The 24,452-nt window shown below is 58.8% G+C and overlaps 1 protein-coding gene across 11 annotated transcripts in view; it reads right to left on the bottom strand.

Moving 5' to 3' along the window:
• The window catches only part of EPB41L1 (erythrocyte membrane protein band 4.1 like 1), a 64,175-nt gene that overhangs the window by 23,379 nt on the left and 16,344 nt on the right, over positions 1–24,452 (bottom strand). For 10 of the 11 annotated variants that reach the window (XM_085079128.1, XM_085079131.1, XM_085079134.1 and 7 more), the window contains exons 3-10: positions 5,103–5,293; positions 4,340–4,504; positions 2,022–2,126; positions 1,904–1,946; positions 1,233–1,308; positions 727–945; positions 553–640; positions 145–297 (exon numbers count right to left, since the gene is read on the bottom strand). In XM_085079128.1, coding sequence (XP_084935254.1) covers positions 145–297; positions 553–640; positions 727–945; positions 1,233–1,308; positions 1,904–1,946; positions 2,022–2,126; positions 4,340–4,504; positions 5,103–5,276 — 1,023 coding nt within the window. In that variant the 5' untranslated portion in view covers positions 5,277–5,293. Of the gene's footprint in view, positions 1–144; positions 298–552; positions 641–726; positions 946–1,232; positions 1,309–1,903; positions 1,947–2,021; positions 2,127–4,339; positions 4,505–5,102; positions 5,294–10,677; positions 10,816–24,452 lie in introns of those variants that run through there. The other variant, XM_085079130.1, reaches the window with a different exon arrangement.

Here is a 24,452-nt window from a genome sequence, read left to right as displayed (position 1 = left end):
ACAGGAGATGTGCTCTCTTGGCCAGCGTGGTTGTAAATGTGGCATTCTTGGAGCAGAGGCCGGAGCCAGGTGAGGAAATCCCCACCACCAGCCCCAGTCCCTCAGGACAGGTACCCAGGGGCTGCACCAGCACCTGGCACCCACCTCGCCTGGGCGGATCTTGATGTAGAAGTTGCTCCTCTTGTAGGAAATCTTGAGGATCTTGGGCCAGGCGAAGCGGTTGATGCGCAGCCGGTCCCTGTAGATGAGGAGGCCGTTGGCGCAGACGCCCAGCATGATGTCGATGCCCTCTGAGTCCTGCAGGAGGCAAGGGACAGGAGGGGACAGCTCAGCAGCTCGGCAAGAACTAGCCTGGCCAGCAGTACCACGTCCCTCCTGCTGCGTGTGGCAGAGGCCTAGCTGGCAGAGGCGTCACTGAACCCCAGGCTGGTGGAGGTTGATCTCTGGAGCTTCTCTGGTGCAGCACATAGTCACCCAGAGCCGTGCCAGGAGGAAGGGTGGGAAGGAGCAGGATGGGAAGGGGCTGCGTTCTGGCAGCCCCCAGCTCCGTACCTTGGCGTGGTGCAGGTCCACCCCGTACATGGAGAGCTTCTTGGCATTCTCCAGGAAGTGGATCTCTGCTTCCCCAGGGGTCATTCCCCTGCAGGGAGACAGAGAGGGGACATGTGGCTGGGTGCCCCGGGGGTGTGGGGCAGCTGTCCCACACTGTCCCCTCGCGGGGCTCACCGGTAGGTCTTGTGCAGCTCCATGATGCGCTCCTCCAGCTCCCGCGTCTGGTTGGGGGCGAAGCGCAGCTCGCTCACATAGTTGCCCACGTGCTCCTCGGTGTCGTGGTCGCCCAGCTCGGCCTGGACGGCGTAGGAGCCCAGCAGGGCATGGGTGACGAAGGAGCAGGGCAGGCGTCCCGTGATGATGTCAGCACGGAGCTGCAGGCACAGGTAGTATCTGCAGAAGGGGCAGAGGGTCAGAGTGGGGCAGAGCAGCAGGCTGGGGCTCCCCAGGAAGGAATCTAGTGCTCTCCAGGGCAGGCTGAGGCTTCCTGGAAAGAAGGCTTTGATGCCCTGGAGGAGGTGGGGGCTCTCCAGGAAGGAGACTTTTGTGCCCCCCGGCTGGCTGGAGCTCCTGGGAAGGAATCTGGTGCCCACTGGAGCAGACTGGGGCTCCCCAGGAAGGAGTCATGTGCCTCTCGGAGCAGGTTGGGATTCCCCAGGAAGGAGGCCTGTGGTTCTCACCTGGTGATATCTTCTGTGAGCTGGGCAGGGTCTGGAGGGTAGAACTTCACAGTGAAGGCAAAGTTCCAGGGCCCACCTGGGGAGGGGAGAGAGCAGCTCAGGACAGCACCCAGGGAGCTGCATGCAGGGCACAAGAGCATCCATGTGTCCAGTGAAGATCCCACTGCTCCCCCTGCCCTTGCACAGGGCAGGAACAAGGGAGCTCCAGAGGCTGCTGGGGGCACAACCCTCCCCAAAGAACTGGGCACACACAGCAAAGCATCACAACTGCTGGAGCCACCAGCTCAGTGTCACTGCAAAAACCTCCTGTGTCCCAGAAGAAGCCAAAGCAACACCATGGCAAAGGCACCCCAGGACCTGTCCCAGCAAGGCCCCCCCACTCTTCCCCACTGTCCCTGTGCCCCCTGCACAGGGCAGGTGGTGCCACAGAGCCACCAAGTCTCAACCAGCTCTCCGGTGGCACAGATGGGGTCCTTTGTCTCCCCACCTCTCACGAGTAAGGGAAGATGTGGGTAACACACAGCTGAATGAGCAACAGCATCCCTGTCTCCAGGCCAGCTGCCAAAGGTCCCCTCCAGGGCAGTTGGGGAATGGACAGCCACACTGAGCCATCCAGGAGCCCCATGGGACATCCCAGGGCAGGGGAGAATGGACCCTCCCCGGGCACTTACTGCGGATCTGCTTCTTGATCTCCTTGGAGGGGTCCAGCCAGTTCTGCAACGAGGAGACAGCAGGTCAGGGGGGTCCCCACCTTGGAGGGGGTGGCTGCAGAGGTACCCCCATGCTCACCTTCTGGCTGTCCGAGTCACAGAAGGTGAGGCCGAAGTAGTCCTTCTCCAGGAGGTTGAGGTGCTCGCACACCAAGTCAAAGAGCACCTGGCCTCGGGCGTGTTTCTGTCAGACACAGACAGGCTGCTGGTGAGATGGTCACTTGGGCTCCTGGACACCCTTCGGGTGACCACCAACACGTGCTCCCACCTGGCATGGGCTTCACCACGTCCCAGACCTGCAGCCCTGGGACCACCTGGGTGTTCCCACAGTGGTGCCAAAGGGTGTTCCGGGACTGCAGAGATGGGGCACCACTGTGGGGACAGCCAGATGATCCCAGGGCTGCAGGGATGGGCTCCTGGTAGCAGTGGTGGCCGAATCCCCAGGCACAGTATGACAAACAAGAGCCACCAAGAGCGCAGGCCACGTGCAGTGATGGAGAGCATCTTTGGTATCAATGAATCCCAGAATGGGTTGGGGTGCAAGGGACCTTAAAGATCCCTTCATTCCAACTCCCTGCCATGGGCAGGGACACCTTCCACTAGCCCAGGCTGCTCCAAGCCCTGTCTAACCTGGCCTTGAACTCCAGGGATGGGAATTGAATTCCCCTCAATTTCCCTTTGTTATAGGTGGCACCAAGGCCCAGGCTCCCTCATGACCATGGAATAACAACCCTTCCCAAGTGTGTATCTCCACTACTTCCAGTCTGGCAGCTCCCATCTCTGCTCTCCAAGGCATCCACTTCCTGGAGCACTTTCACCAAGTGCTCCCAGGATGGCAGCCCAGGGCACCAAGCAGCTCAGCCTGGACTCCTGCTGCCCTCCAAAGCTTTTCCAGCAGTTGCCATCACCCTTCCTGGGTCTCCTCCCTTCTTCTGACCCGGCTTTGAAGGCAGGGGCTCACTCATGGCATGTGCTGGGGGGTCACACTGAACAGTTTGACTCCCTTGTTGGATTTTTACTGAATTAAGGTTTGATTAAAAGACATGGACAAGGCACAACTATTCTAACAGGGTCTGCCAGAAACAAAGAAGAAATGCTGCACCAGCATTCCTACCCCAAATCCTCTCCTGTATCCCAGGAGGCTTTTTTAAAAGAGCAGTTGACCCCATCCTTGGGTGATACAGCAAGGGGATCTGCTCTGCTCTGCTCTGCTTTGCTGGCATCTGTGACCCACGGTTCTCGAGCCATCTCAATTTGGTTGGCCAGTGCTCCAGGGAGAGCCAGGGGAAGGATGACCCCACTAGGGCTTGCAAGCTGCCCTTGTGCCCCATGAGCCCCTGGGATGCTCCTTTCCTTCTTCAGGAGAATTTCCATCTTGGTGCCAACCCATCATTCCACAGCTTTGTGACCAATTTTACCCCTGAAGGGACAGCCAGTGCTGCTGGAGCAAATGGGACCAAAGGCCCTGCTCCTGTGCCATGGGCAAGGGCCAGACCCCCCAGTCAGCTGCCTTGGGGTGCTCATCACTCCCAGGCAGCCAAGCCCTGGGGCAGGCACGACCTACACACAGATCTGCTCTGTGCTGCAAGCAAACACCTGTGTGCCACTGGCCAGAGCCAGGGCAAAGGCCTCCCTGGCAAAGGCTCTCGGATCCCTGCTCCTGAACAACCTTCGCTTTGAATTTTTAAGCAAAACTGCCAGTCCTTAAAGATGTCTTTCCCTTCCCCCAGGCTCATGGTGTGGGTCGGAGCAGCACTGCCTTCCCAGCCTGGGGACAGGAGACAGCAGCAGCTACTGGAGATGGGAACAGGGGCTCCTGGGATGTCCTTCTGCTCCCTGCTTCCTTGTCCCTGTGGCAGGGCCACCAGAACCTTCCACAAACACCAGCCCCAACTCCTTAGTGAATCCTGGGTGCCCCCGAGCTGTCCTGGAAGGGAGAGGTGTCTGTGCTGATGATGGCTGAAGCAGCCCTGCTGCTTCTCCCAGTGCTCAGGTGGACACTGCCAGGTGTGTGTCCACTCTGTCCCATCCTGCAGCCACTGCCAGGTGCATGTCCCCTTTGTCCCTCCCTGCCACCACTGCCAGGTGCCTGAACTGCCAGGCAGAGCTCTATCCCCAGCCATTAAGCCTCTGACTTAGACACAGTTCTTTCTTGTAAGTGGCTGCCAAATTTGGTTTCACTGGGCTGAAATTCCATACGAGGGTCTTTCTCTCCGGATTTTTCCTCACTTTGAAATTTCAGCTTAAATGGCTTTTTCTGTGGGTGCTTTTCCCTAGGAGAGAGGTGTTACAAAGCTGTCCTTGGAAGAGCCCTGTCCTTAAGCACTCTGGACTGGGCAGGATCCCAGGAGCGTCCCCTCCTTTGTGCCAGCGCAGGCCCCCAGATCTGGGACTCACCTCCACCTCACACTCATACTCGGAGGCATCGAGCAAGGTCACCCTGCACAGGGCACTCTTCACTTTCTTGGTGGTTTTCTGGGGTGACTTCTGGGTCTTGCTGGGGGTTGTTTTGTCGGAGAGTCCGTCGGTCTCACTGTAGTCCTTGTCCTCCACGTCTGTGCCCTGGAGTGGGGACACACAGAGGGTTACCTGGCACCACTGCCACAGGGACACACGGGCAGAGGGGGACAGCTCTGTACAGCAGAGCAGGGCTGCTGGGGAGGGGCAGTCCCCAGCCAAGGCCAGTCCCCACAACCCACACTGCCAGCACAGCCCAGGTCCCTGGAAAAATGGACATCTAGGGTCAGTTCAGCACCCAAACCCTCCCTGCCCAACCACCCAGAGCAGCAGCTCAGTGCCCCAGCAGCTCCACACCCAACAGTGGGTGTAGCCAGGGCTCCCGGCCCTGCCTGGGGCAGCTCAGCTGGGGACATGGGACCACTGCCTGCTTCCTCCCCATGCCCTGGCCAGCAATGCCATTGCCAGCCCTCGGCACTCCCGGCTGCCACACGGCTCCTGCTGCCTGTCCTGCCTGCTAGGAGCTGTGTGGGCAGCTGGGGGAACAGGCAGAACCCACCCAGCGCCCTGACTGAGGGGCTCCTCTCGGGGACGTGCCCCTCGGGCACAGGGGACGTGCCCACCTCACCACGAGCAGCAGCGAGCGGTGGCACGTCTCCTCCTGTGCTGCTCCTGTCCCCTCTCACGGCTGTCACCCACTCACCGGCTCCATGTTTCGGCTGTCGGGCTGTGCCCCGGGCTTCTCATTGGGGTTGGCGTCGCGGCCGGCGGGGCTGGGGGCTGCCGTGGAGCCCTGGGCGGCTGCCTCCAGCTGCTGCTGCGGAGCTTCTTCCTGCGCGTTCCTCACCTCCGAGCCCGGGCCGGTCTCTGTTGTCATGACCGCTGGTCACCGCGCTGGTCACCGCCGCCGGGGGGAGAGACAGGACGTGTCACCCGGGGCTGGGGGATGCTGCCCCGCAGCTGCCGGCTGGGATGCCCTTGGCTGCTCGGGGAGGCTGCAACGGGCTTGGGATGTGCCTGTCTTCCCCACTCTCACAAACACATGGATCTGCTGCCAGACCCCAACCCCTTGTCCACTCACAGATCCACTGCCAGACCCCCAGATCCTTGTCCATGCACAGATCTGCTGCCAGACCCCTGGATCCCTGTCCACACACTAGATCCACTGCCAGACGCCAGATCCCTGTCCATGCACAGATCCCGCGCCAACCCCCTGACTCCCTGTCCATTCACAGATCCACTGTCAGATCCCAACTCCCTGTCCATTCACACATCCACTGCCAGACCCCTGGATCCCTGTCCGCACACAGATCCACTGCCAGACCCCAACTGCCTCTCCACACACAGATCCAGGGCCAGCCCCCAGCTCCCTGACTGTGCCGGGAAGTGGCTTTGCAAGCAGCTGGTGGCAGCAGCACAGGACACCAGGATTTCATACTCTGAGCTGGAAGAGAAGAGCCAGCAGTGGGGAGGGACACTGGTGACAGGGTCCCACCACAGGCAGGGCACGGGCTCATGCCCCATCCCCACACTCACAGCAGGCAGCGAGGCTGCCCTGAGCCCCTGCTCCCACACCCCTGCACCCGCTGGTACCTTCACTTGTGTTCTCTAGGAGTGGGAGGAAAAGCCAGGCTGTGAGTCAGGGGAAAGGCTGCACTGACACAGGAAATGGCAAACACGGACAGCTCCACAGATTGCATCCGGGCTGGCTGGTTTGCTCCCCTCTGGCCACCCCAGCAGCAGCAGCACGCTGGGTTCCCACGGCCAGCGTGGGACCCTGTGGATTCCTGCCTCCAGCCCCAGCTGCCTGAAAAACAAACCCAGGGCCAGGAACAGGGAGGGGAAGGCACTTTCCATGCTGGGATGCTCAGCAATGTGGTTTTGGAACCTTTATGGTTTTGAAGCCTTTTATGCCAACACGGCATGGGCTAGCAAGGACTGCCAAGAGAGTCCGTGCCTCACAGGTCATGGAGCACCGTTTGGACCATCACCCACTCTCCACTCAGGCTGCTCAGGCCCTGCCAGCTCCCACAGACCATGTCCAGCTATGCAGGACACACTGGGATCATCCCTACCAGAGAGTGCGATGGCTGTGGCTGGGCGAGGTGGCTCAGCTGGAGCATCTGTGACCCTGTGGTCACATCACCCCCCCTGCCCACAGAGCAGCCATACCAGCAGCCCTGAGTAATGCCTGCAGATCCTGTTCCAATTCTAACCCCCTGCCATGGGCAGGGACACGCCACCATCCCAGGTTCTTCCAAGTGCTGTCCAACTTGTCCTTGAACACTTCCAGTGATCCAGAGGCAGCCACAGCTTCTCTGGGAAACCTGTGCCAGAGCCTACTCACCCTCACAGAGAATATCCTATCTAACCCTGCCCTCTGGCAGTGGGAAGCCATCCCCCTCATCCTGTCACTCTATCCCTTGTCCCAAGTCCCCCTCCAGCTCTCCTGGAGCCTCTTTAGGCACTGCAAAGAGCTCTACGGGGTCCTTGAAACCTTCTCTTTTCCAGGCTGAACACCCCCAGCTCTTCCAGCCTGGCTCCAGTGCCAAGGGGCTCTAGCCCTTGGAGCATCTCCATGGAGTCTCTGGACTCTCTCCAGCAGCTCCAGGTCCTTTCCATGCTGGGCTCCAGGGCTGGAGGAGCTCTGCAGGTGGGATCTCACCTGGGTGGGGCAGAATCTCCCTCTTACCTCTGCCCAGGCTGTGGGATCAGCCCAGCACAGGGTTGGTTTCTGGACTGTCAGTGCCCATGGCTGGGTCACATCCAATTTGTCACCCCCAGCATCCCCATGTCCTTCTCCCAGGGATGCTCTCAACCCATACAGCCCCCAGCCTGGTGCTGGGGCTGCCGTGACCCAGGTGCAGGACATTGCACTTGGGCTGGTTGAACTTCATGAGGTTCACATGAACCAACTCCTCCAGCCTGCCCTGGACCCTCTGGATGCCCCATCCCTGTGGATCCACTGACTGCTCCGGCTCAGCTCAGTATCACCCCCAGATTCACTGTTAGAAAGCAAACTCATCCCACACCCCAGCTCCTGTCCCACTGCTGCCCTTCAGGTGTCCTCAGCAGTGGGAAGATGTGAAACCTTCCCAGTAAAATGACTAAAACTGGCTCTGGGGGTGGAGGGAACGGAGAGGAGGTGACGGAGAAGACAGGGAGTCAAGCCTACGCCTTCCGCTGGATTCGCAGCCAGGAGATCCCAGGAAAATTCCCCTCCCGTGCCCATGCTGGCTGTATGGTCACCACAGAGGCCTCGGTTCACACCCAAAGGTCCACGATTTCACACCCTTGTCCCAGGGCCATGTTCTCCTGGCCATGATAGGCTGGACAACCGGCCCTGAGCAGCATCAGCTCCTCCTGACAGACCCCACTGCTCGGCCAAGGCCACCAGAAGCTTTCAGAGGTCACCAGTGGTTTGTTTTTTCCACAGAGGAAACAGAGCTGCTGTTTTTCCCACTGCAGATTCAAGCAGTTGCTCGCTCCCAGCCCCAATCCCTGTGCGGATCATTCCCAAGCACTTCCGCTTGGATCTCAGTGTGTGAATTTTTAATCAACGTGAAATCTCTAAAATGACAACGCATCACTTTGGGCCAAAAACTGAGTTTTTCACTTGACATTTCTAAACTTTCTTCCAAACTACTTTTTCCCTGCAGTGTGAAGCACCGATCCCTGAGGAAATGAGGGGTTTTTTTAAGGGTAGGAAGCTGGGAATTCATCCCGTCTCACTTAAGTATCTTAAGCTCCAGTTCCAACCTTCTGATGGTGGACAAGGAGCCTGATCCCAGGATTGACTTTGTCGTCAGGGACAGCTGAAACCAGTGAGAGCATGGCACAGCAGTGCCAGGGTGGCAGAGCTCTGCTAAGGGTGCCTGGCAAATCCCCAGGGACCATCTCCCTGCTCTCAGGGCAAGGAATCCCTCAGTCTCTGGCCTTGCAACTGTGCTGGGGAGGCTCTGGTCTATGCAGGCTTGTTGCTGGGGTCTGGGAGCTGTTTGAGGGAGCTGGGGCTGGCAGGGTCAGTGGCCCTGGGCACGGCCCCACTGCAGCTGAGCCCTGCAGCTGCACAGCCCCGATGGAGGGACCACGCTGGCACTGCCATGCTCCTGAGCACAGCCACAAGGGCTGCATTCAGGAGCTGTTCCCAGCCCACCCTGGGGCCGAGCGGGGAGGCCAGGGCTCCTCTAGCACTGCCACTCAACCCAGTGCTGCTGCAGCCGAGGGTCAGCCCCACCCTGGTAGCACCAAGCCCCTGGGCATGGTGGCACCAGCAGTGGGGCACTGCCACTCTCCATGGCAGCCTGGTCACCTGCAGTCACCTGCACCCGTGGCTGTGGGAGGCCACCAAAGCTGACATGACCACCAGCACCCTCTGTGCCAGGCTGGGGGTGCTCAGCATCCTGGGACACCTGCAGGCTTGTAGGGACCTGAGCAGCATTCACTGCAACCTGTGCCAGTCCCTCTTTTTCACTGGAATATCTGCTGTCCCAAACCAGTAGAAGAGGTTTACACTGCAGCTGCAGTGAACTTAATTTTTTTCTGAATATTTCCCACAGCAGGAGCAGGACCCCATCCCGCTGGGCACCAGCCTTCCCAGGCTGTCCCAGGCCTTCTCAGTACCCAGCCTTGCTCCTGCCTGTCCCACTAGAGCAGCTCCTGTGCTGAGGCTGTTGATGGCCAGAGGCAGCAGGCATTTACCCCCGGACCCTATCCTGTGCAGGGCAGTGACCAAGGGGCTCCTCCTAGCACCCACAGGCCCCAGTGCCCCATGCCCAGTTTTCAGCAAAAGCAAGTTTTCAGCCAAAGCCCAGTTTCCTGCAAGGCTGGCTCGATCCTGCTGCAGCTGTAGCCCCTTGGGCTGGGGGCTGCTCTCCTCAGGGGAGAGGGCTGGAGCCGGATGGAGCTCCAGGCTACCGGAACAGGCACGTGGGAATGCTGACTGCAAAGGAAGCCTCAGCAGGATCATAGGCAGACCTGCTTGTCATGCCTGGAATCTCCTCCCATCATCTCCCTGCCTGCTCCTCCTCCCCTTGGTGTTTTCCTCTTCCTTCCCCTTCAAGCAAGCTGGAGTGTGGATTTCCCAGCTGCTTTGCCCCAGCACTTTCCCAGCATATCCCAGCTCCAGCCTCTGCAGTGCTCCCCTCCCAGAGCCTTCCCTTCCCTGCAGCCTACTCTCCCCCTCCCTGCCCATCACTCCCAGCTGCTAGGTTGGTTTCCAAGGCTGAGCATCCCCCTTTTCTCCTGGGCTTTCGTTTATCCCCTTCGCTCCCTGCCGAGGCTGTTGCCCATCCATGAGGCTTCACCTCTGGAGCACCTTGGTCACTGGCAGAGTTGAGTGCCCAAACTGTGCTCTACGGGCTCCAGGACAAGTGGGGAGCACAGAAATGGATGACAACCCAGGGACCTCCTCCATCACCCCTGCCAAGGGCTCATGGGGCTGATGGTGGCAGCAGAGCCCCCGATCATGCTGTGGGACAGATGCTGCCACAGAGACAGATGGACATGGGGAGCAAGCTGGGCATGGGGAGCAAGCTGGGCATGGGGAGCACCCTGCAGGGGTGGCAGTGGCTGTGTGGCACGGGGCAGGGGCCAGGTAGCTGCCAGCCCCAAGAACAGAGGTGCTCACAGGGCTGTGTCACTCAGCACCCCTGACAGGCCAAGGGCTGAGCTGGCAGGGCACAGGAGCACAGGCAGCGCCTTGCAGCTATCCTGGAAACCTGAGGGGAGCCTGGCGCAGAGTCCTGGTTATCCTCCAGGGACACAGAAACAGCAAATCAAGGAAAGCGGCCCCAGAATGCCAGCAGCACACAGCACCCTGAGCCCCAGTGCCACCCCTGAGCCCCAGTGCCACCCTGGGCCCTCACCTCCTGGCACAGGACACACAAATCCCCAAACTGCTCTGCAGTGCAGCCTGAGAGCTCTCCTGTGCTGCTCTGCAGCAGGGCCAGAGAATCGTATGAGCTGTTTATGGTGAAGGGGGGGATCAGAAACACAGGGCATCTCCTGCTCCTGGAAACTGAACCCTGCTTCTCCTCACAGGGGACTGGCAGGGGCACAGATCTGCAGCATCCTGAGCTCTAAAACTGCCCCGTCATAGAACCATCAAGTTTGGAAAAGACCTCTAAGATCAAGTCCAGCTGCCCCCATTACCCCCAGGCTCCAGGAGCTGCATCCCACCTAGCTATCCCCAGGCACCCACTGCTGGCTAAAGCCCCGGGCAGCAGCAGCAGCAGCAGCAGGACCGAGCATCGCGCAGTGGCCACGGGGGGCCCTACCTGGTGCCAGCTCGCCATGGCTCCGGTGCGGCTCATCCCGCGCGGCTCATCCCGCCGGGCTGCCGCTGCGTCCGAGCAGCGCTTTCTGCAGAGCCGCCTCTTCCCACGCCCCGCGCAGTGACGGATGGAGGGATGGATGCGCGCTGCAGCCGCGCCGGGATGGGAGCGGCGAGCTGCGAGCCGGGCTGCTTTCCCGGCCCAGAGCAGGGCTGCCCTCCCAGGCGTGCCGGGAGCGTTCCGGGAATGCCGCTGGCATTCCATCGCCCCCCGTGCCCCCAAACACCTGACTCATCCCGGCCCGGGTGCTCCTGCCGGGATCCTTCCCCGCCCGCGCCCGGCAGGGAAGGAGAGCTCGGCTGGACATCTTTGTCCCGAGGTACCCTGGCACTGTCCTGCACTCCCCGGCCCTTCCATGGGTCCCGGGGCAGCAAGCACAGTGCTGCCATCAAGCCCTAGTACCCCGCTCGCCCCAGGCTGCTCCGAACTGTCCCAGCAGCGGGGGCTGAACAGAGGCTCTTTCATGGGGCCAGTCCAGGGCAAAGTGCCGATGTGACACCCAGCACAACCCTGTCTCCAGGGCACGAGTCCCCTTGTCCCCGGGAGGGACAACCCGACAGAGCAGACACGGGGACACTGCAGGGGCCTCACAGCCCACAGCACAGCATGGCACAACCAGCCATGCTGTCAGCAGGTGCTGGGGACACCCAGGGCACAGACAGGGACACGGGCAGGGTGCCAGGTTATCCTGACCAGGTGTGGTGGAGCAGCAATGGCCAGGTGGCACCCACCAGTTCCGGCACACATTGATGGAACTCCCAGGCATGCTGAGCCATCAGGAACCCAGGGGGTTCCATCAGGAGCCCAGCACAAGTCTGGGGACTTGCTGGGAGACTCCTGGCACACTCCGGTTATCAGGATACAGGCATCCACTGTGTGGGTGACCATGCTGGATGCAGAGGGAGAAACCCAAACTGCCTAGTTGCTCACCAGTATGAGCTCCCCAAGAGGTATCCATGGGTTGGCATGCTCATAGACTGTTCCTCCAGCCAAGAACATCAGCCTTGAGGGCAACAGATGGGCAGGGATGAGGCTCCAGCCCCTACAGCTCTCCCTCTGAGCCCTCCCCAGGGCTGGGCACCTTCATAGGGACTCCTGAGCCTCTGAACTGGGACAGCCCCAGGGTCCTACTCTGAAATGTAGCAAGGGAGAGCCAGTAATCCCACACTTCCCAGCAAACTCCTACTCCTCCCAAATCCCTGCCTGCTCAGCACCCTAATCCAACACCTCGGCAGTGCAATCCCTACGATTCAGCCAGGCCAGGGTCCAGTGGGGGTTTGGGGCTGGGGGCTGCCATTTCTTGGCTGCTCTGCACTGGTCAGGGCTGGTGTCACCCATCTCGGGTCACCCACAGCCGTACAGCATCCCTGGGTGGCTCCATCAGGTAGCCTAGGGAAAACAAGGGCAGGAAGGATCTTCCCTCTGTCCCCGGCATGAAGCAATGACGGATCCAGAGAAGAGGGTTCAGGCCCTGGGGTACCAGCCTGGAAGGGACCCATTGCATCTACTACCCACTAACTGCAGAGGGACCTGTAGAAACTCTTCTTGCCTCCAAAATCTTCATGGAAAGGGTCGTCTGGCACTGGCATAGGCCTGCCAGGGCAGTGGTGGAGTCACCATCACCAGGGGAATTCAAAAGACATCAATGTGGCACTTGGGAACATGGTTTAGTGGTGGCCTTGACAGTGCAGGATTTAAGGGCTGGACTTGACACACAAAATTCTTTTCCAACTTCAATGGTTCTATGACTGGTGAAACCCCCAGGATGCACAAGGGCTGGGGACACCTGAGCAGCAACAGGTTTCAAAGGGGATCCTGCTGGCACTTGGGCCATGTGGTATCAGCACTGTGCCCAGCTGAATGCCCCACACTGCCAGGCCGGAGGCCACTGCACTGTGCTCAAGTGGATCACAGGCTGGGTAAGGTTGGAGGCACCTCTGCAGGTCACCTTGCCCAGCCCCCTGCTCCATCAGGGCCTCCCAGAGCTGGCTGCCCAGCATGTGTCCAGGTGGCTTTTGAGTCTCTGCAGGGATGGAGACTGCAGCACCTCCCTGGGCACCTGCACCAGTGCTCGGCCACCCTCAGAGTGCAGAAGTGTCTCCTGAGCTCGGAGGGTCCCTCCTGCGTGTCAGTTTGTGCCCGTGGCCCCTGGGGCTGTCCCTGGGCACCGCTGAGCAGAGCCTGGCCCTGTCCCCTCTGTGCCTCATGGACAAACTCACACATTTTCTCTAAAGTGAAGCTAATTAACCCCTTGAACTGGCACAGGCAGCACTTAGGAGGGGGAGGCAGAGCCCAAGAGAGCTTCATCCATGTTTCAGTGCAGGGATGGGGCCAGCAGGACATCAGCCATGGTGGCATCCCCCAGAAGAGTCCCCCCAAAAAGCCATGGTGACAGCAGGCTCAGTGATGATCCAGCTAAGGCCTGAGTCATCTCATGGAGATGGGCCTGATCCTTCACCTCCTTACCCACCAAGAAACCACACCAAGATTCCTCCTGGGGGAAGGAACAGCTTGAGGACACCACAGGTGCCCCCTCTGCCCCAAAGTGCCTCCCAAGGAAGCACTGAGCTGAGCTCCTGCACTGGCAGTGCTGTCGGAAGGCCTCCCTTACTCCTGCTGACCCCATGGCATTGTTTCCTCACATCCCTGTGATCCCACATAGCACAGCAGGGCATTGTCTGCATACCCACTGCCATCCGGAGCACAATTTGGTGACTCAGGCAGGGAATCAGAGCCAGCTCCCTTGGACCACAGTGGGACACAGATCAAGTCCTGGAAGAGGTCAGGGCTGCACTGGGCTTTGGTTTTACTTCAGTGTCCCAGCAAGTCCTAAGTTCCCAGCAGAGGATGCTGTGGGGGTGGAGGAGCACTGGTCTCATCCCTGAACCACCACCCCAGCAAAGCTGCCAGCCATCCTTTTGGAGACATTTGGGAACCTGGAGGAAGGCAGAGTGCTGCTGATAGAGCCTCTGACTTCAAGCACCAACATGTTTCTCATTAATTTGGTAGAAATTAAGCTGGGGTGGAGGGAGGGAAGGGCAGGCAAAGCCAATCCCTACGCTGGAAAGGCTGGAAAATCCATTGAAAAACGTCATCCAATCTAGCCCTGGGCACATCCCTCCCTGGACTCTGGCACCCACAGGGATGGAGGGAAGTGTTGGGGCACTGCTGGCAGGGGCTGCCTCACTGCCCTGCCCCCCGGAGCGGAGCAAGGGCTGGCACAGCTCAGGGCCAGTGGGAAGGGATGCCTGGAGCAGTGGGAACACTGCACTGGGCCCTGGACTGCACCAGCCCTGCTCAGCACTGGCTCTCGGGCACCATGGCTGTCCCTGCTCAGGAAGGGAACTCTGGGCACCAGCCTGGCCAAGAGCTGCTGCACTGGCCTTGTGCTGGGAGAAAGGACCATCCTCCCTGTGCCCCCCTGAGCTCATCCAGCTTCTGACAGGGGAAACTGAGGCACATGGGGCTCTGTCACAGCAAGGCACCCTCCCTGCCCCTCACCCAGGTGGCGGATGTTGGCTTTTGGGATCAGCCTCATCCTGCCACCTCAGCTGCCACCTCAGGCCCCCGAGAGGGAAACATCCCATTAGTCCTCGAGGGTCTCAATCCAAGTGAGGGCTCATCAGTCCCTGTAACCTCCAGCCATCAGAAGCACCCTCAGGCACCTTGGTCACAGCTAGTCACAGGGACACACTGTCCCCACACGTGTCCCTGCTGCCCTCCCCAGTCTGAGCAGGAGAAAGGAGCATTTGGGAGGCCAGGGGCTCTGGCATGGTACAGCTGACCCAATCTTTGCCCAAAACACCTCACTTCGACCACTTGTCCCTGTCAATGTCTGCTCTGCTCTGACCTCAGCACCTACCTCAGAGCACTCACTGGAGGGGCTGCTGTTTGAATATTTGTGGGGTTTAGCCCAATTCCCCATTTTTGGGATGCCTTGCTCACACTTTCTGAACATCTACAGACACCAGTGCAGGCTCCCCTCTGGTTTCCCCCCACCTGACCCTCTCCCAACTATAAGGAACCTTTGTCACAGAGAGGGGACCAACAGCACCCCTGTGGCTGCCCAGCCACGAGCCCCATTCCCACCAGTGACAGGCTGAAACAGGTTCAGGACCCTAAAAATCGCCAGTGTGTCCCCAAATGAGACTAAATATAACACAAGCATGTGCAACACAGCCCCTCTGCCCATCCTGGGATTCCACACCACACTAAGGAACAGGGGCAGAGGCATCGACTCATGGGACAAGGGCCACCAGGGAGCAGCCTGTCCTTGGCAGATGAGGAGGAACCTTCTGCTGTACATGGAAACATCCCCCTGGTACCCACAGCACTGCAGATCCCAGGATGCTGCAGGGAAGGACACAGCCCTTCTGTGGGTGCCCAGGCATGGGAAGAAAGAGGATTTTCAGCTTTTGCCGAGGCAAGGGCAGCTCAGAGGCCTCGGGGGTGCTCATGCTTCGCTAGCAATTATCAAAGATAAGAGACAAATACTTTTAAGGGAAGGGATGCAAGAGGGATCAGAAAGGGGAAAAGAAAGAGCGAGTGAGCTCAGAGCTGCAGCAGGGTAGGGAGCAGAACATGGGATCCTTCATCAGCTCTGACCTTCCTTGTAGGGGACACCCCAGGACACAGAAGGGATTCGAGTGCAGAGGAGAAGGTACCTCAGTCCTGCCCAAGGAAACTGCACTGCAGGGAACCCCCCAGGCCAACCCAGACCAGCAGTGCTGCCCACACTAGGGTCCTGTCACCTCTCCCCACCCCAGAGGCAAGATGTGCTATGCCATGCCCCACGTCCCACGGGACAGAGGTGTCCCAGTGCTCCAGGAAGCCTCCGGGGCCTCCCACACCAGCCAGGCTCACTGACATCCATCCTTGTGTTTTCCATTTTATCTTGGACAGTGCTGCAGCCCCCAGGATCCCCAGACTCTCCCTGAAGCAAAGCTCCCCAGGAGCTGTGCTGGCCAGATCCAAGGCTTCTCCTGGGGGGAGCACCCCACTTCCCCAGAGCAGCTCCTCGTGTAGGGTAAACCTCAAGGGCACAGGGGAAAGAGGCCCCCAGCCCTCCCCACCCTGTGGAGGAGATAGGGAGGGGACAGGCCATGCCACTAAGCCTGGAGGAGGAGTGGAGCTGCCCCACGCCCACCTCCACGAGCCCCACATGCTCCCAGCTCCTTTCTCCTCCTCACATCCCCCAGGAGCCTGGACCCCCTCAGCCCCAGGGCTGTCGCACAACGTGAGAAGTGCCCAGACCCCAGTCCTGGGGAACGGATTTACTCCCATTCCCTCCTGCTTAACGTCCTTCAGACATTCCTGATTGTCTTTGAGCAGTGATCAGCCCTGCCCAGGCTGCTTTCCCTGCCTGCTCTTTGGGATGTATTTATAATGTATGGTTTATCCACATTAATGCAGCGTCACCACCGCACAGCCACCACACCCTGAGCCCTTCCCCCAGCCTGCACAAACCCCAAAGCCACCAAAGTCCCCAGACATGCCCACAGTGCCCACTCCTAAACCTGAGTGTTTGAAACTCTCAGTGCCCGAGTCCTAAAGCACACGTGTGGCTTAGCTGGGTTCCAGCTGCTGCAGGGAAACTAGAACTTGGAAATTTCCATCCTCTGAAGCCTCTTGCAGGTACACAAAAGGACCAAGAAGGTGTCAAAGGAGATTGAACAGGAGCCAAGAATAGCATCCAGGGAAGGACCACGGCCAGACTCCCACCTTGGGCTGGCCCGCAGCAGCCTTGGCAGAGATGGATGGCAAGAGGTTCAGCCTGGAACAACCTTTCTTACCTGGCTTTGACTCTACTCTGCTAAGAAAATACTTTCCCAGTCTCACTTCTGTACAGATTTACAGCATTTGTGTCCCCACTAAGCTGAGAATTCTTTGGCATCCAAGTGCTCAGACACTACAAACACCCAAACTAGGGACAAACTGAGAATTCCTCAATGACTTGCAAAATGCAACCAAAACCTCCCCCCTATCAGGTTTCAGCTTGGCACAGGACACCTGCTCTGTAAACGTCCTTCAGCAGGAAAGCAGAGGCTGGGAAGCACCAGCCTGGCCATGCACTGAGGATGCAGAACAGCCTCTGACCCCACTCTGAGCTACAGCACTGAGGATGGCCAAGGCTCCGAGAGGATTATACCTGGGGGCAGTTCTTATGGCTCCAGGTGAGGGTATCTGAGTCCAGAAAGGACATGGAAAGATAGCCAAATAATATTTTTTAAGCATAACAATGGTGCTTGTGTTGGTTCACAATAACTGAATGGATTTCAGCCTGGAGAAGAAAAGGTTCCGAGAAAAGCTTAGAGCTCCTTCCAGTGCCTAAAGGGGCTCCAGGAGAGCTGGAGAGGGACTTGAGACAATGGTCTGGAGTGCCAGGACAAGAGGAAATGGCTTCCCACTGCCAGAGGGCAGGGATAGATGGGATATTGGGAAGAAATTGTTCCCTGTGAGGGTGGGGAGGCCCTGGCACAGGGTGCCCAGAGAAGCTGTGGCTGCCCCTGGATCCCTGGAAGTGTCCAAGGCCAGGTTGAATGGGGCTTGGAGCAACCTGGGCTAGTGGAAGGTGTCTCTGCCATGGCAGGGGGTAGAACTGAATAGGCTTTAAGGTCCCTCCAACCCAAACCATTCTGTGATTCTATGATTTACAGCTGTGCCAGATGTGCTGGAGCCCCCTTGGCGGGCAGAGCACATCTCCGCAGCTCAGAGCTGCCATACCTGGGAGCCAGGCTTGGGAAACACTGATAAAATGAGGGAAAACATCTTCTCTCACTCCTCCCGCGCTGCCCTCCTTCCAGCCCATTAATCCCCGCGCTGAGGCGCCCCTGGCTGTCTCGCAGCACCGCTGTGAATCATCGGCACCGAACGCTGACTCACAGAGGTGAGCGAGGCTCCGGATGCAGTGACGCGAGAGCCCCGCAGCCCCCCGAAACCTCCTCTGGCCCCCCTGCAGCCCCCACTGCGGAGGGAGACAATGCTCCACGAGGGGCTTTAATCCACTCAGCACAACAGGAGGAGCATCTCCATCCATCCTGGCCCAAAGAGCCTTTAAGAGTCTGGTGGAGAGGAGAGTGGGATAAGGCTCCGCTCCCAGGGACACAGGGATGCTCTGAGGACTGGAGAGCCTCTGCTCTGGAGCCAGGCTGGGAGAGGTGGGGGTGTTCACCTGGAGAAGGGAAGGCTCCAGGGAGACTTTAGAGCCCCTTCCAGTGCCTAAGGGCATTGGAAATAGAGGGAGACCTTTTACATGGAGAGAGAATGGCAGGACAAGGGGGAACTGTTCCAAACTGAAACAAGAGATTTAGATCAGATGTTAGAAGAAATTCTGCCCTGTGAGGGTGCTGAGTCCCTGGCACAGATTGCCCAGAGAAGCTGTGGCTGCCCCTGGATCCCTGGGAGTGTCCCAGGCCAGGTTGGACAGGGCTTGGAGCAACCTGGGATGGTGGAAGGTGTCCCTGCCCATGGCAGGGGTGGAACAAGATGAGCTTTAACACTCCTTTCAACCCAAACCAGTCTGGGACTCCATAGTTCTTCTCCTGTTCCCTCACCTGTGCCAGGGCTTTATCCTTGCCATATTACAGATCTGTTCTCCTTCATCTCAGCAAACCTCTCACCCTCCAGATTTGGGCTGTGGTTGTCCCTGTCTCAAGCAGCCAGGGCAGACTTCCTTCTGCCTTTCTACTCTTTGAAGCTCTGCAGCTCCCCAGTGTCCCCAGGCCACAGTGACCCCTCCATGGACCAGCCCTGCAGAGATCTGGTGGCAGTGACAGCTCAGTCCTTCTCAGTCCTGAGAAGCCAACAGCTGGTGGGTCTTAGAAGCCCTCTGAAGCTGCCATCCAACCAGTAGGACCTGCCTCCACCCTGATTGGGAAGTGCCTGCTCAGGTCTGCCAGATTCCAGCCTTGGTCCTTCCCAGAGCTGATCCAGAGACCCTCCAAGAGCAGCAGCAGCTCTGTAAAGCCCTGTAGAACTGCCCGGGGAGATCCCTGCAGCCCCAGCAGTTCCTCTCTGTCCACCCTGAAAGGGCAGAACACAGCACAGGCAGCTGGGCACCGAGTGCTGCTGGGCCCAACTCAACACATTTGGTTCCTCCTCCTGCCTGCAGGGTCTGGGCTGCTCCCAAGGGCCTGGTCCAGCTGCCCTTGCTGCCTGCATCTGGATGGACCTTGGAGATCACTTCTCTCTGCCTGGCTCTTGCAGGTCCCCATTAGCTGGGACAGCATAGCTTTGTGATCACAGCACCAAAATTTGCCCTCTGGTGCAAAACTTTCTCAGACCTCTCATCCCCACACACGTCTCTCAATCCTCCTCTCTGTGTTCTCTCCTCAGGCCCAACTATTCTCTCCTTGTTCCTCAGGTCAGTCACACAGATGAATATTTTAGCATTCAAGTCTTTTTCCAGACAATCACAATCACAGTCCCTTCTGTTCTCCATTTACAGTAAAGCACCTCACACCACACCCCATGGGCACCCCAATTCCTGCAGGAGCAGATGGACACTAGGGCTCTGGGAGAAGCTTTGTTCCTCCCCTGCCATCACAATCCACCTCATCCCACCCTCCCTGCAGTCACGAGGTGTTTGCAGGCATCATCCCTCTGTTCCCAGCAAGCCTCACCCCACACATGTGCAGGGTCATGGCCACACTGCCCCCAGTCCCCTCCCAGCCTGCTCCCTCCCACCCCCTGGCCAGGAGCATTTGGAAAGATGTCAGACCAGGAGACCAAATTGTTTTCCTGCCCAGCAGGATGACACTGAGCTCAAGAACATCACACTGGGAACATGAAGAGCATTCCCTCTTCACCTCAGATGCCTTTGTCCCAGCGTGTGAGTAGGTTTGACACCAGCCCAGCTGAGCTCTGCCACCTTGTCCTGCCAACCTGACCTCAGCTCTCCCACCCCAAAGCAGCACAGCACCAGGAAGCACCAGCTCCTCATCTTGAGTGCTGTGTCCAGTTCTGAGACCCTCACAACAAGGACACTGCGGGGCTGGAGCATGTTCAGGGAAGGGACTGGAGCTGGGAAAGAGGACTGGAGCACCAGGAGCGGCTGAGGGAGCTGGGAAAGGGCTCAGCCTGGAGAAAAGGAGACTCAGTGGCACCTTCTTGCTCTGCACAACTCCTGACAGGAGGGGGCAGCCAGGTGGGGGGATCAGGCTCTGCTTCAAGGGAACAACTGACAGAATGAGAGGAAATGGCCTCAAGTTGCACCAGCAGAGGTTTAGATTGGCTATTTGAGAAACTTTCTTCACTGAAAGGGTTTCCAGGCATTGGAAGGAGCTGGCAAGGCAGGTGGTGGAATCCCCATCCCTACAGGTGGTCAAGAAGCCACCCAGTGATATGGTATTCAGTGCTACAGTTTAGTTGACAAGGTGGTGATCAGTTAAAGATTGGAGTCAATGATCTCAGAGGTCTTTTCCAACCTGAATGATTCTGCAGTTCAGGTAGGGAAGAGCAAAGAGGTCTGAACCAGCTGGAGGAGGAGATCACCATGGACACACCACGGGAGGCTGCTCCCAGGGAAATCACAGGGACACGTCCACTCCTGTCCCTCTGGCACAGATGATGGGTCCAGCCCAGAGCCTGCCTGACCAGGGAGGGCAGGAAGGGCTCCTCCAGGCTGGTTGGACCAGTCCCTTCCCAGGGACAGGCCCTGTAGGGCTTTGCTGGCGACTTCACACACCTTTGTCCAGCTGGGTGAGTGCTGTCCTGCCCTGAGCCAGCCTGGCAAGCTCGGGCTGTCGAGCTGGTGTTCTCAGCTCCACTGACCTGACCTGGAGTTCCCCAGGGATGCTGAGCCACTGAAAAGGAGCCAAAGTCAGGCTGAGGTACCAATGAGCACCACTGAAGCAGACAGAGCAGACAGTAGCTCATCATCGACATGGAGTGTGACAGCCAGGCTGGAGCTGCCAAGTGAAGAATTGGGTCAAGTGGGGAAAAACAGGAAAAAGCAAAGGCAGTAAGGATGGGATGATGCCATGGGAACACACATGAGGGCAGTGATCCTGTGTGACACCTCCACAGGCTTTGGGATCCACCACCCAGAAGGTGCCTGCAGCATGGGGCTCTCCCACCTCGCTGCTCTCCTGCAGCCAGCCCAGCCTTAATTGACACGTGTTGAATGTGTGTTTGGGCAATTATGGATTTGCATTATGTCAGCAGTCGCCAGGAGCCCAGACATCTGCTCGCTCATCATGCCCGAGCCAAGGCAGCACAGAGACATCTGACCCGGGAGCACACAGAGCTGACAGGCAGCAAAGGGCCTCCCCTCCACAGGCTCCATCCCTCCCTGGCATCATCGCCTGCAGGGGACAGGCAGTGACCTCCTGCCCACGCTGCCAGCCTCTGATCCTGGGTTAATAGAGCAGCTTGAGCTTATTCCACAAAATTCACCCTGGAAGTCAAGATCAGCATCCCTGAGGCTCCAGCAGCATCGTGCCACATGTCAAAAATGAATCATGAGAAAGGGGGGAAAAAGAAGCCACCAAATTGACAGGGAGTTGTCCCCCGAGCCAGGCTGGAGTCAGGCAGCAATGGCAGCTCACCATGACTCAGCTGCCAGTGCTGAGAGCAGCAGGGACACAGCCCATCCCGAGAGACCCAACCCTCCTTCCAGCTTGCTCTGGCCCCAACCCTTTTGGCATCAGGAAAAACCAGGGAAGAGGAGCACGACCTCTGCAGCATCCCAGGGGGACAGGGCTGAGGCGCCTCCTCCTCCTCCTCCTCTCCTGGCAGAATGCAAAGGCAGTGTGGTCCCTGCTCCCCCTCGAACAGCGGGACACGGTCCTTCTGCCAGACTGGCAACTTGGGGCCACTTTAAACAAGGTTTCACTCCTACCCTTTTGAGCGACACCTCCCAGCTGAGTAAATAAGGCCAGGAATGAGCTGCTGTGTCCCCTCAGAAGCCAAGAAACACCTTCCACAGTCTCATTAACGCTCAAGGGAAGATATCCCAGCTGTCGGGAGGGAGAGCCGTGAGTCAGTCCCAGCATGCACCCAGTGCCTCTCCAGATGGAAGCACAGCCCAAACACCACGGAGCAAGCACAGGGCAGAGCCAGCACACTCTGCAGCTCCCAGTCCCCCTGCCCCCTGGTGTATCCCCCTGCTCCCACCAGAGCAGGATGGGACCAGCAGCACCACCACAGCTGTCACATGCCACCACTGAGCCCGGGTGTCACAACACTGTCCTCACGGTCCTGCCTGCTCAGTGCTCTGGGGACTTCCCTGCTTTCCTTGGCACCCACAGGCCCCTCCCATCTCACCTCCAAAAGCCAGGCCCTAACTGATGCCCTCAGCCACACCAGGGCCTTGCCTGCACCTGCCCAGCAGCTCCACAGTCCCGCAGCCCTCAGAGGTGACACAGGGATGATGCTATTCCAGAGCTCACTGATTTCAGCCCAATTCTCTCCCTCTCTCCCTGGGACAGACACTCAGCAGCACAAATGGAAGTTCCTCTCTGTCACCAGTGGTGGAAAAGCATCCTCTGCTCCCAGGCAGAGCCTTTGCTCCCTGAGAGCCATCCCTGAGTGGGGACAGGCACACCACCACACAACACCTTTGTGCCAGCACAGCCACACCAGCCTGCAGGCTCACCGGGATCCCAAAACTCAGCCCAGAGCACAGGATCCAATGATCCCAGAGTGCAGCACTTGGGAGCAGTCGGTGCATCAAGGACAGATCCTCGTGGCAGCATCCAGCAGCAAACCAGGCATTCCCTGTGCCTGCACAGCCACCAGCAACCCCACTGCCTGATCCCTGCCTGCTGCTCCAGGGGAGAGCCCAGGGGTCTGGAAGTCCACTGGGGCTTCCTGCATAGCTAAAGGCTGCCCAGCTTGTCCCCTCCGTCACTCCAGGCAGCCCTGTAAAGCCAGGAATGTGCCTCTTCCAGGCAAACACTAACCTTTCCAAAGGCATGGCTTGCACAGTCAGCAGAATAGGGAGCACACCAGGACTGGAGAGAGGGGAAATTCATGATCTGACAGCAGAGCTGGGGCTTTCAGCTCTTCCATCAAAGTCCAGCAAGGAGCAAGGGCTGGACAGGAGTAGGCTGGGGAGAAAGCAGGTGCTCAACACTCAGCACACATCCTCCAGTGCCACGGCGTGTGATGAACCAGCCCTGGGGAGGCACTGAAGGGCTAAAGCCACCCCCAGAACAACCTCCCCATCCTCCAGGCAGACAGACACCTGAGGGAAATCATCGGAGCCAAACACCCTCCCAGTGCCTCACAAGCACCCGGCCTTGGGAAGGGCATAAAGAAACAGGAGCCAAGGCCACAACATACTCGGACAGGGTTGGGGTCACTCTGAGGGACACTCAGCCCTCCTGTGCCAGCCTGAGTGTCCCTGTCCTGACACAGCCGCTGCCTAAGGAGGACCCAAGGCACCCAGGCTCTCCAGGCACAACTGTCCTAGAGGAGAAAGCTGCTCCTGCAGCATTCCACAGCCAGCCCACCCACACCCACAGCCCCCAGCCCAGCCTGAGGGCTGCAGGGAGTTTTGTGGTGCAAGAGCCTTGGGACTCCCCACTTCAGCCCTGCTTCCCAGAGCCAGGCAGGGAAGTAGTGCTGAGGTGGGAATCCCAAGCAAAAAGGTCAACAAAGCTTCAAGAGACCTTCCTTCCCCAGGGAAGGGTTTCGGTGATCTTGGGCAGAAAAACCCCTAATCAGGGTTTGGTGATGCCCAGAGACACCCTGAGGTGCTCCTCTGCCCCAGAACAGGGTGGTGTGGGCAGCAGGAGCTCCCACCGTGCTGCCTGGGAAGATGTGGGAACGCCAGAGCAGGCAGGCAGAGCTCAGGCAGGGATGCGCTGGGAATGGTACCCGGAAAGCTCCACCTCTGCCGGTTGCTTAGCGACCAGCATCCCCGCAGGAGCCACAGCGCCCGAACGGCCCTGCCGGCAGCACCGGCCCTGCTGCAGAGCCCGGGGGCAGAGGTGAGGCCAGGAACCACCCCTGGCGCCCGCCAGCCTCCCCATCCCACTGGAGCACCAGGACCTGGCTCCACTGGGATGTGCTCAGCTGCAATCTGGCCCTGCAGCCACGACTCAGCCCCACCTCGGCCCAAAGGCCTCCAGGAAAGGGAGCAGAGCTTTTAGAGGAGATCCTCCCACCCCAGGTCCAGCTGCTGCATCCACAAACTCATAAATGCTACACAGGGAAAGGAAAAGGACTCATGGAATCACCTTCATCTCATCTGAGCCCATCTCAAGAGCCAGCCCAGCTGACTGGGATCCCAGAATGGTTTGGGTTGAAGGGACCTTAAAAAGCCCATCCAGTCCCACCCCCTGCCGTGGTCAGGGACACCTCCCACTATCCCAGGTTGCTCCAAGCCCTGTCCAGCCTGGCCTTGGACACTTCCAGGGATCCAGGGGCAGCCACAGCTTCTCTGGGCACTCTGTGCCAGGGCCTGCCCACCCTCACAGGGAACAATTCCTTCCCAATATCCCATCTCTCCCTGCTCTCTGGCAGTGGGAAGCCATTCCTCCTTGTCCCTTCAGGCCCGTGTCCCAAATCCCTCTCCAGCTCTCGTGGAGCCCCTTCAGGCACTGGAAGAGGCTCTAAGGCCTCTCTGGAGGCTTCTCTTCTCCAGGCTGAACACCCTCAGCGAACAGAGGCCAACATCCCTCCAAACACCTCAAAATTCCTTTGCATGGAAGAAAATGCTACAAGATCACAGGAGAAGAGCAGCAGATCCATAAGTGAAACAGGCAAGACCT

This window comes from Lichenostomus cassidix, chromosome 20, assembly GCF_008360975.1.
Source record: "Lichenostomus cassidix isolate B80296 chromosome 20, HeHo_3.0, whole genome shotgun sequence".
NCBI lineage: Eukaryota > Metazoa > Chordata > Aves > Passeriformes > Meliphagidae > Lichenostomus > Lichenostomus cassidix.
The sequence above is the reverse complement of the archived record's forward strand: the minus strand, read 5'-3'. Positions and strand labels throughout refer to the sequence as shown.